This window comes from Eurypyga helias, unplaced genomic scaffold (genome assembly GCF_000690775.1).
Source record: "Eurypyga helias isolate BGI_N326 unplaced genomic scaffold, ASM69077v1 scaffold12406, whole genome shotgun sequence".
Lineage (NCBI taxonomy): Eukaryota > Metazoa > Chordata > Aves > Eurypygiformes > Eurypygidae > Eurypyga > Eurypyga helias.
In genome coordinates this window covers 20,669-33,272 of record NW_010258583.1, presented here as the reverse complement: position 1 = coordinate 33,272, position 12,604 = coordinate 20,669, and the positions used below count along the sequence as shown (strand labels likewise).

The following is a 12,604-nucleotide window of genomic DNA, read 5'->3' as shown; positions in this document are numbered from 1 at the left end:
AGCATATCCAGCAACATTTAATCTAGACAATTAATAAATTAATTCACCCCTAACATTTTTCTATGGGTGCCCCAGTGCTGCAGAAGGGACAGATTGACTTAATGATGCAAGACAGAACTGTGAAAGTCACATATGTCCATCAGTTAGACCTACATTACAAAACCAAGTCAATGTGGTATTCAAAACAGAGTAATACAGGAATTGCTGTGTGAACTAATTTAGCTGCTGCTTCTGCTCTCATGGGAAGCTGGGTAAAATAGCTTCCACAGACCTTGATGGTTCGACTGTTCCTGTACTCATGTAAAATCATTTCATGTTAATGTTAGGAAAGGCAAACACTTCAGAGCCACCTTGCTCCATTGTCCATACCCCTTCCATTCCTGCAGTGAGATTTGCTCTCCATCAGGTGATCACTCTACTTGAAGGCGATTTCTGCTACCAGAAATCCAAACCTAAGGTGCAACTGCATTAAAACATAAAGGTTGCTGCGGTCCATCGAATCGCATCCTAACTAACTTCAGCTACCACGGAGACTTCAGGAACTCGACTGCATTTCTCTACATTCAAACTTCCTCTGAGGGGGCGTGTTACCAGTAGCAGCAGTGCCAATACCAAAAACTGAAGTTATCATTAGGAGGAGCTATAATTATCACCATTCAGGGTTATAAATTCACTACCCTCAGTAATCAATGCAGACCAACTCTCTGTCAAATGAACAGAAGTGAGAAAAAGGGACATAGTAATGTCTGTTGACTGCACTTCAGTTGAAAGCTGTCAAAAAGCCAAGCAACACAGTGGCAGCAAATGCTTTCTTACCCGACACTGGAAGTCCGAGCCCTCTAATCCAAGACAACCCTTGGTGACTAAATGTCCACCAGACTCATCCTCTTCTATAATGGTGAAGCAGTAGCCATCAGTGCTGAGGATTAGAAAGAATGAATCAGGAAAATGCTCTGAAGCGAGAAACGTGCTGCTGAATATAGTCTTAAAGTTTGCTCCTTGCAAGGCAAATCTGCCACTAACAAATTGATGTGCTAAGGCAGGCTGGAAGACTTAGGCACCCAAGGTAACCTCTCGCAATGCAGTCCAACAGCCGACAGCACTGCAGACCAGCTCTTGCACACACAAAGGAGGCTCTGCCTCGGGGCTGACGCACCTTTCCAACGTTTCACAGCTATAAACCCACTAACAAACATCTCAATTCACTGCCTATGGTCTGCCTTTGAAGACCTATATAAACACAAGTATCAGCGCTACAGCAGGTCTGCCTTTGTGCGTGGGAACAAGGCATGGATACCTGCACCTCCGTGGAGACCTAAAGAAAGATACATTTTTGAGATACTGAACGTAAAATGTTATTAAGAGTGATTTGTGCTTCCTGGTTTAACCTTATTACAAACTGCAACACTCTTGCGTATGAGTCCTTGAGTTATCATCAACACCCTTCATAACTGTTTACTTGGGTTATAAGCCTGAAGTGATCCATAATGCTTCCGTTTACAAGAATGTGCACCAGGGAGGACAAGTATACTAACAGATGGCTAGATGGTGCTGGTGATAAATGTCCTTCCTTGATGAAGGTCAGATGCCTGAATGCTATGGGAAGAGGGGGTGGAGAGTACAAAAATGGCTGCATTTTATGGAGACTGCTGTACATTAACTTCGCAGCACTCTGAGGGAGATGCGTAATGTGTGTAAGAAACACAAACTGACTCCTTTACAGGATCCAAAAATAAAGAAAAAACTCTTTAATATAAGACATTTAAGTCACATAAAAATAGTCTGTTACTTCTCCAGGAAAACAACACTGATGATTATGTGCAATGAGCATTTTTCAGAAGAGAAGAAACAAAGTCAGTTAAAACAAGGAAATAAAAGAAAAAAGGATTAGAAAATTTAAACATAGAAAAATTTCACACTATTTGCTTTTTACTTGAATGAGAGTATAACAGAGCAACAACAGAAAAGCCAATGAAGAGGTAGGAAACAAGAGATGCAGTTACACATATAGGAGATAAACACAATCTGTATTAGCTACACGACAGAGATGCTGGATAGGATCATGTCAAACATTTGCTGTGGCGTATTTTTATATTAGTGTGCGGGGTCTAGCCACAGTAAGCTTATTACTTCAAATAATAATCTATCACGGGTTATTGACTTCTGGATTTGAAAAGGAACCAATTGCACATTACAAATTACTTTCTCGGAGAAGCGAGCAATGACTTCTACCCTTCTCTGACATTGTGCATACAAGTAAGGCAAAGGAGACAGCAACCCTTCTGGGCAACAACCACCTTGATTTCATTGCTTTAGCTGAAAAGATAGGAGCAATAGGATTGCCAAGAAGAGAGACTATAAGGAATCCATTAGAGTAGAATATTGTATTAGATTAGATTTTATTTGTTTGCATGGTGCCTTTGATTCAAAGTAATGAGTAAGCTTAACCCTGTGGACAGAGCAACAAAACAATAAATTGCAATCAAGTGAAACACAAAAATGAACTCCGTGTTTAACAGTCCCCGGCAAAAAACCAAAATGCTCAGTTTATCAGAGGAAAGCAGGGGAAGGGAAAGTCAAATTGGTTGCAAAAGGGAAAAAAGAAGCAGGAAAGTCAGCAGTTTTATTTTTCTTCTGACTTGCCATGGGACTCTGATTCTTAGCTCATTTCTGAAAATTAAATTCAAGAACTTCTGTCCCTCTGAAAATTTTAGTCTAAATTTAAAAAGACAAACAAAATTATATTGGATAGAGCAAAACAGAAAAGTTATAAAGCTCCAGCAATAAGGTTAAATCATGTCCTTTACAGACAATGGTAGAGTAATGAAGACAAAGCGGGAGACAATTAAAAATAGGAACACTGAGCAGAATAAACATTGGTACCACTTGTTTCTACCTCTAAGAAAGGAAGTTTTTATGCAATGCAAGAACTCATTATGTTATTGAAAATTTCTCAGGTGTTTGGGCAAGAGGTAGAAGTAACTCTTCTCCAAAGAAAGAAGTATCTCTTACCCACTTCCCCTCTACTGCCCCCGACCTCTTCTCCTGGCTCACAGGATGTCAGATGGACCACAGAATGTAAAGCATACCCCTGCTGTTCTACTGATAATCCTGCCTCCTAACTGCTCACAGTAGAATTGGAACTGTTCCATTATAAAAAGTTAGAAACAAGTCAGATACGTCTGCGTCATCTCTAATTTTACTTTTGGTTTGCTGATTGCACAAACAGAAACATGGGCATTACTCATACATGCAAAGCAATATGAAAAGCCTATTCTCCACTTACTAGCAAAAAATTGTAGTATAGAGTTATTATTTTCTTAAACTCTGTAATTTGAATTCTGTGTAATTTTATTTTGGAAACGGTGTGTAAAGAAGAAACTCAACCTCATGTTACGGAGTACGTCTGGGTACACATCAACTAATCTTCTCCTCTAAAGCATCACCTTACTAGAGTATGGTGCAGAAGAGTGATAAGCACATTTTTGGATGTGATAATTAGTAAGCACAGATTTGGTATCTCACATATTTGCCAAGAGTGAATTTTTACAGCCAAATCAAATGCCAGGAAAATAGAGGGAGTTAATAGCAGGAACACTGACAGACACTGATGTAGAAGGTGCTGCTACAATTACAGATTACCAGAAAGAAAGGTGATCTGAACTGAGACCTCTGCTACATGTCAGAAGAGAGGAACAGAGGCCAACAGCTTTGCAGCTGCTCACACAGATGTCCTCACTGGCCAACAGCCATTTCTCACGAAGAAGCGATACCTCAGCTACCAAAACTTGACTCCTGAAGCTTTCCTGTCCTGCTCTCTCTCTGTGTCTGATGCAGCTAGGGCCACGAATGGCAATACTTAAGTTGAAAAAGCAACGGCTTTCCCTAGTTCAGTGCCTATCACAAACAGAAGGGTTAAATAACTTGATGAAAAGACTCCTTATCTTTAATTTTATTTGCAATTGAGTTCATATGAGTGTTACTATTGTTGTTCGCTCCTCCTCTTTATACTCCTGGTTTTGACATCAGAAAGAGCTACAGGCATCTTTTAATTTCCATCCAAAGCAGCATGAGAAGTTTCTGTACTGCTTTTAAAAATGATCCAAAAATGTTAGATTATATTATGTACAGAAACTGGGAAGTTCACATTCTTCTGTATAGACTGGCTGAAGTAACCTAATTCGAAAATTGGCTGACTCCCAGTTTGCATCTAATTGATGTATTTTGTTGCATCCTTCACTTAAAGAAAACGATGAAGGCCAAATTTAACAAAACACTGCCTTTGGACACCATCCATAAAACAAAGAGTCACTGTAAATGTGTTCAACACAGGCTAATTTTTCAGAAAAAGTAATATAGTTAGCGGCTGTGCATCAGGGAAGTAACATGAAACTGAGTGAGAAGACTATTGAGCCAGATGCACCCTCAGATGTTTGCACAGCTACTCTGAAGGCAAGGAGAGACATAGAGGTGTAACAAAGCACAGAAGCTGGCTCACAGCTGGCCACAGTTGCTGGCCACACTAGTCTCCAAGGCGGTAGTCCTACCATGCACGCTCTGCTCTGTATGGTACCTTTTGGCACTCTGGGTGCCCAACAATGACCCTACACAGAGAAAGAAGGGTACCCAACGCATCCTAGCACAGTATCTTTTCATATATCATATACAGGTCTATCAATCAATATTTTCTCCAGACTACGTGCCCATACTACTCTCCCCGGAATGAGACATGACCCAGCCCATCAAATGCGTCTTGCACTGTTCTACTAAATCGCAAATCAGATCGAACGGTTCTCCCTGACACATGGGATCACAATGCAGAAACCAAGCCATTATGCCAATCCATGAGGGAGGACCTTAGAAGCTGTCCAGGCTTCATGCTGAGTATATGAGATTTGACAGGTCTATAGACCTGATAGCATAACTTGGGGTATGGCAACAGCACCAAGCATGGGTGCTTCTGCATTTTCAACAGGGCTCTCTAGCACCTTTCACTTACGTGCAAAATCCATCCCAGTAGATGTGAGAACTATCAGGGCACAAACAGTCAAAATAAAGCTAATCATCTTCCCATTTTCCTTTTCCCTTTTTCTCTTATTCCTTTCTTTTGTCTCCAAAATTTAAACACAGACCAAATGTTTTCTTTTACTTGTCCTTAAGATTACACTGTAGTTGAATTTGTATGATGTAGCTTCTCCTTTAATGGTAGTGCAGACTTAATGTGGATATTTGCTGGTTTGGAAGTGTTTTTGGCGTAAGTAAACACAACAAGGCAAATCTGAGGTACTCCAGCACTTTCTGCACAGTAACACCAAAGTACTCCCACATACTAAAAAAGCTATCTGAGAGTAATGCTACAGGTCTCAATACATGGTGACTGGACTTGCATTACTATTCAGCTTAAAGTTTATACTAAATAACTAACAGGCAAGCCCTGAACAAAACTAAGAACAAGGAATTTCTGGGACATAGCTGAAAGGCATAGGAAGGGGACTTTGCATTTCAGTTTAAACACTAGGGGTGAAGTTACCCGCTGAGCCACGTATGAGACACATGGCCCTGGCAGAGGGCACAAGGAAAGCATGGAGCTTGCAATAATTTGTCTGTCAATCTTTGGTTTTTTGTTTTAATCAATTAAAGGGGACTTAACTGCCTCTGGTACATTCCCCATACAAAGGATTGGATTAAAAAATAAACATAAAAAAACTGAAAGGCTTACTTGTAAAATCTCACCACAGCTCCTTTATCAGAAAATGTTCAACTTTACCCTAAAAATTAAAGTTTCTTGAAAGAAAAGTTGCCTGAAATCAGTGCTTTGGCCTACTGTTGAAGACCTCTTCCTTCTACATATCAAATTACAAAGAAAATTCAATCCTGTCATCTAGAGAACATGAGAAAGAAAATAACATCAATTAAGTGAATTATCACCTCTGGTAACACTGAAAAGGAACTTCATTATTTTATTGCTTTAGATAACCAAGCTACCTCAAGACACAGTTCAGCAGACACACAATCAAGACCAGTAGGCAACGTGTAAGAAATAAAACTCTATCAGCCCGATCTTTAAAACTGCCAGCATTTATCTCTGAATGGCAAACAGAGTACAACAAGGCACCTCATCAGCCTCTGACTTTACTGCAATCCCATTACAGACAAAACCAATTAAATCTAACACTACTTTTTAAAATATGCAATTAATTATGATTAGAGACAACTACCAGTGAATGTACACACAAATCGTGAAATGGAACAGTAAAACAAGGTCCTGATTGTGTTCAAAGAAGCTTTGAGCTTCTTTACTGAAGAGCTTCTACAAATCGCACATATGTCCAGAAAGAAGAATAAAGTTTCAACACACTGCAGGTTAACACACCTTTTACAAGCAGAGGACTGCAAAAAGCCTCGCTGTCAGGGTCCTGAGCACACTAATGAGCTTCACTTGCCTGGAGAGGCCACACCTGGGACTCCCCCCCACCCATACACAGCCCTTGCCCAGGAGCTCTATTTAAGATAAGGTCTGAGCATCAAACCCCACTCCCAGCAATAGTAGGGGAGTGCCTGTCTCCAGCCCCATCTCCTTCCTGGATCCCAGTCACCACCAGCCATGTGAGGGAGCTGTCTCTGCCTGCTGTATTCAGGTGCCCTCGGGGAAATGGGGTCCTGGTTAGGGAGGATATGGCTGGCCCTAGCATCACCTTCAGCTGCTGGCTTGGCTCCCTTTCACTGCTCCTTGACACTACCCCTCTTGATGAGATGACCATGTAATTGGTCTTCCAAAACCTGCTGTGCTTGCGGGTTGCCCCACTTTCTTAAAGCACACTTGAACTAGAGCTACCGCTTTTCTGTCGCTATCGAAAGCAATCTGCATTTTAAGCTGCAGTGTTATCCTTAGTTCCCTCAAGTATTACTGGATTTAAGCTGCAGAAGTATAAAGAAAGGGAAACTGTGTAGCAGCACAGCAGGCTGTTAGAGGATTTGACACAGATGTGGTTAAAGAATATTAACTTTAAATTTCTAAAAATACAGTTATAGAGAGGATTTTAAATGGCCACCAGATGTCCTTGTTTTTATATAAACTTTCAGACTACTGGTACTACAGGCAGGATCTACAGCTTAATAGATAAATACCTGTGGTAGCAGACCAAAATCTTCAGGTGCGGAGTGCTTTTTATAAGAAACTTTTAATGGCGATTGCAATAGGACTAGCTATGTTATTCTGTGTGTTAAATTCAGGTGGAACTGCTTTCCCATTGAACTTAGAGTTATCCTTGCTCCTGGGCACACAAAAGGCTTCCCTGCTTTGTGGAGAGCCGCAGTAAGGCACAGTGTCTGATGCTCTCCAGAGCCCAAGCCCTGGCTAGGGATATGCTCAGTGAATTTCACAGGTGTCAGGGCTTTGCCAGGCCCTTAGGTGCCCTGGCACAAGCTAGCTCATCCCTGTGGGGCTGGCAGATCCAAGCTCTGCAGGTCCAAGCACAGTCCAGAGCTTAACAGACTGACAGAGCTGATGAGAGGTTTGATTTAAAAAAAAATAAATATAAAATTTAGAAGGCTTTTAGTGGCTACATCTGAGGGAAGCAGATCATTAATGCAATAACTTTTAATCTGGAGCAGTTAATTTATTCTTCAGACAAACACAGTGAGATTGATACTGCCTGAATTTCACTATGGGGAAACTTCCTTTACAGTGAGGTTCAGTTCCCGAGTGCTTTAAAAGCTGTGCCAACTCTTGTTTGGGCTAGGGTGAAATATGATATTTACTGCCTGACTAGTAGGATGATCCCAAAACACAGGGGAAACAACCTGCTAACCTGGTCAGTCTTGGTCAAATCTTTTGAAACTTGGTCTCAACTCTGGCAGCTAACCCGAGCCTTAATGACTACTCTTGCCCCCCAGTAGGCTTGAGTCTCTTCTCTCTGTAATGACCCGTTTCATTTGTCATCTGTAACTCCAGCTATGTAGTTGAGAAGATAAGCAGCAAATGATTACAGACTAACTGTTAAGCAGATGTAGGAAAAGCAAGGGGTGTTCTGTCCTTTGTAACTCACTGCAGCTCTCACACCAAGGCAGAGCGAGGCATAGAAATGATCACCATCCTGAGAATGATTATCGTTGATGAGCCATAAAGGTAGGTTATTTAGTTTAAGCTAATGGAAAACTTTTGGTTTATATTATTCCAAACTCTAGTAATTTTTCACTTGTGCTGTTACTCAGTGTGAAGTGGCAAGATGAATACTGCGCAGGTGACAGCAGAGGATAGGAAAGAGGAGTAGCTGTAATGCAAGTCTTTTGACTGTTTCCATTTTCCTGGATAGAAAAGTGATTAATATTTGATAAGTGAATTCCAGTGTAAATTATTATTTTGATGTTTATTTGGGGAAAAAAAAATTGTCATTCAAGTAGAACATTCAAGCCTGGAATGTGCAAAGATAAAAGGGGTTATAATTCTGTGTTTTATTACCATTTAACTGCCTATCCTTGGGCATTAACACCTAAAACCAAGTTTGGTATTTGACACTGTAGGGGGCCTTCGAAGAGTTTCTCAAAAGTACCACAGTGAGAGAAATGCACAAATCCATTTTAATAGGACATTTACTCATGTTTCCTGGTAACACGAAACATACTTAATGTCAATGATGACTATGACACCATGTGCAACAGCAGGCCTACCCACTTGGGGTATAAACCTTGCTCAATAGGGTCCTTAACCTGGATCCCTTTGTGTTTCCTAATTCATGGCTTTAAGTCATCTGCAACTTCCCTGCTACTGCATGTGTGAGACAGCACGTGTGAAAGCAGTGACTCTTGCTGGGCAGGAACAGGAAACAGCTGATTCACACTGCAGGGGATCTGCAAACTGATATCCGAGTGGGTTTTTATAGCTTTTTAAACTGCCTGCCACGTGAGAGCAGTCATGCCTAACTCCTGGCTAGAGCATGGGTTTGAAGGAAGAGGCTAGGAAAGGGAAATGTACGTACAGCTGTCATCAAAACTTTGATACGCTTCAGTGTGAAACTACTCACAAGCAGAATTAATTCAGGCTACAAAACAACACTCAAAAATCCAAGAAAGCAGTCAATATCTCCAGCAACCTCAAGCTTTCCCCATCTGTCTTTTTAATGTGCTGCCTTGAAGAGCTGGCATAATATATGACTGTCTCAGCACAAACAGTACTGCACATCCATCTGGGCTCACTTTTGTGCACTGCCATGTTGTTCACATTCCTACAACTCCACTAGGGTGGAGCTGATCGTGAGTATAACTCCAGTCTCTTACCTGCTCTGAGTAAGTTGAAAAGTTTGAATTCCTCATATGGAACATGAAGCGCTCAGCCCTGCTTCACTGCAAGTAAAGCAAACTGTAGATGCACCTCAAGCCAAGACAGAGGTGTTTCACCACTACCCGCATGCAACTGCAATAGAATGTTTCCAGCAAGAGCTGTTTTTGCGAGGGGGAGCAGCAGCTTGGTCTCACCAAAGGTACCCTCAGTAACCTCTGCTGCTTCAGGCAGTGTCCGTGCAACATAGACCAAGGCTGAACCTTCAGGGCGACTGTGAACAGCCAGACGTGCCTGCCCCATAAGGGAGGCAGAAGGATCCAAGGAAGCAGAATCTAACCCAGATTAGAAATTTGTAGTACTCTAAGCACAAAACCAAACAGAAGATTATAGCCAGCATAAGAAAATACTCAACACCGCCTCAAGAAAAAGATCACTTTCCTTTTAGCATGGAAGCAAGAAAAAAAACCAACAAAGCCTTGAGGACCTACAAAAGATAGCTCAGCTATTGCAAAGATGCACACCAAGAGCAGGGTTCTTATAAATCGTGTTCCACAGAGAGTGACTGTAAAGTTATAATCACTTACTGACATTTTAATCTGTTTTCATTAAAGCTCCTCCCTATCTGCACCTTCAAAATATTTCATATTCAAAGAATTAATGCAAATATCTAAAACTGTAAAGATGTAAACACCCTAACATAAAAACATAAACATGTAGCTGATATCTAGGTAAAAAATTACTTCTGACTTTTTGACACAAGGTATAAACAACTCATTTACCTACTGCTTAAGCAAAAATTGCAACACAACTTGGGACTGCTGAGCTACCACAAATAGGTTTTCCCATCTTTCACGCCCAACTACAGACCCCACAAACCTGCAGGTGCTGTTGACCGAGTCTTCAGGACAGTGGTGGTGGCACTGACAAGACAGCTTCTTCTGTGGAGGGGCAGGTGCTGTGCTCTCACTGTCGTCTTTTCGGGTCTCCATGCTCAATTTGCCAGAACTTCGTAAAGGCATGTTGCCTACAAAATTTGCTGTAAGGGGAGGGGAAGAAGAAGACACAGTTCTAGGCTGGATTGCAAAGCTTTGAATGAAGGCTTTAAAGCATTTCTACCCATGAAAATTTGAGAAAGTTATTTGAACTGAGGGTTCATTGCAGAGCAATTTTCTTTAGAAGCATCTGTAATGGTCACCGTGTTTGAGGCTTATTGGGCCTCAGTGGCATTAGATCAAAGGTGCTGATGTTCAAGTTCTGCTGCTGCCAAAGAGATATGTTGTGCTTTTCAGATTGCAGATTACAGCTTTTCTCCTATTTCATTACGCAGGTCAAACCCTTGGTTACACCTTTGTACTTTCTTTGTCTCTATACTTGGCACATATCTACATCCACTGAACCCCATAAAAATGAGTGGGATTTACGGTACACCAGGCAGAGCAGAACATGGGCACACAGTTTAACAAAGCTTTAAGATAAACTGATGTTCTTTCCAAGTTCAACAGCACTTTCTGTTACTGAACTGCATAAGTACTACTTGGAAAACAAGGAAAAATAGTTCATTTCTATTAAAAAAAACCCAAACCACCAACTATAACCAAAACAAAAGGCAAGAATGTGTTTTAGAATGAACAATGCTGAAATATATGGAGGTGATTCCTTGTAAAAATATCAGAGTACTGAATCTCCATGGAGGTGGTGGAGTACAGCTAGAGATGTTGGTGATGGTCTAGGAGCTGTTTAAGCGACACCCCACCCCCTCCAGCTCTACTCATAAATATCAGCTTTCACTGGTTGTGAATATTTTAAGCCTCAAAGACAAAAATGAGATCAGCATGAAAAGCTTCAACTGGCAGTTTCTCACTTTCCTCTTGCTTCCCTGTAAAAAAATCTTACTGAAGAGTCATTTACAAACAGCTGTCTCCAATGGAGCAGTTGAAAAGCAGGCTTGAAATTTCTGATTTACTGCTAAGTCTCTAGAAACAACTGGCACTATTATTACTATTATTATTATTTTGATTGGCTCCTGAACTGCCGCTTTGACTCTAATTAAAATCTTCCCCAAACCTCCATCATCAGGACTGATGTACTGCTGAGCTGACTGGAAACTGTATCCTTTTCAGCTCCCTACAGAGAGATGGAGTGGGCAAACAGGCAGAGGTGATGGGAACAAACAGCTACACTTCAGGGCTTGGACAGCAAGCAACAACTGAGGTGAGAACAGCAGTGCAAGGCTGGAGGAAGAACAGGGCTGTGCAACCAGCTCGTGGCCTTACAGGGACTAACAAAAGTCCGGCCTGCGCTCCTGGGTGCATGGGACCTGCCACTGCCCTGAGCACAAACATGAATGCCATGCCTCCCAGCTGCACAGCCCTCCTTCTCCTGTGCCAGCCCTGGTGGGAAAGTCCTGAAGATGGACAACAACTGGCAGACAGGCTTTAGTTCTCTTCAGTCTAACAAGAGGCATGCAAGCTTATCCCTAGCAAACAGGGAAAAAGCTGACACTTGTTGGCTCTGGGAAAAGTGGGGCTTTGCACATAAGAACAGCTCATTCAGAGAAGTGTTAGCTTTTTGAACATTATAGCAGCCCTTCCACTTCTTGAAGATACTCCTTAATGTAAGAGGTGTATTAATAATATTAAGCTGATGCACATGAAAGACAGTCTTTCACCATATCAGAGTGTAACATCTATGAAATACAAACCTCATAAGGCTTGATCTTTGCTCAGTACCTGTGTATTCCACTGAAACTGACTGGATTTTTGATCAGCTCATCTCATCCTTAAGTCAAACCAGAAAATGAGTTACAAAACGTGTAGAAACTATGGGCTTGTAACTCTTGTGTGCAGCATCAAGATATTAACTAGATTCATGATGTAATTGTATGACAAAGTCCCATACTGTTTTTACTAACATTTGACAAAATGAGGACTAAATGGATTAGTTCACTCAAGATGCATTGTGTATCTGTGTACTCACAGCTGTACCTCAGGATATAGTAGGTGCTTAAAAAGAAAAAATGGCACTGCTTTTTTCTCATAATTATGATAAATTCAAATGCAGCCTGTGTACAACAAATGAATGTCAACAGATGTTTGCTCCCTGGGTCACAGGATTAGAGATTAAGTAAATTATCTTTCAATCAGCAATTTTGGTCTGTATTACTTCGTTACCATTGAATAGGAAATCTTCAACTATTAATATCCCTGTCAAGGATTTTCAGACTTCAGGATCATGAGGCAACTGAGTGAAGTAAGTTGCTCTGTGTATCATTTCCATGGCTCTTTCTATAGGCTGCCTACAGTTTCAGCAGGGATCTTTTCCTAG

General features: G+C 41.2%; 1 protein-coding gene across 1 annotated transcript in view; it reads right to left on the bottom strand.

Annotated features, from left to right (window-relative positions):
* BMPR1B (bone morphogenetic protein receptor, type IB) overlaps window positions 1–10,308 on the bottom strand; it is a 29,269-nt gene extending 18,961 nt beyond the window's left edge. The window contains exons 1-2 of the mRNA XM_010154397.1: window positions 10,157–10,308; window positions 817–919 (exon numbers count right to left, since the gene is read on the bottom strand). Coding sequence (XP_010152699.1) covers window positions 817–919; window positions 10,157–10,299 — 246 coding nt within the window. The 5' untranslated portion in view covers window positions 10,300–10,308. The remainder of the gene's footprint in view (window positions 1–816; window positions 920–10,156) is intronic.
* Between the last annotated feature and the right edge of the window lie 2,296 nt (window positions 10,309–12,604).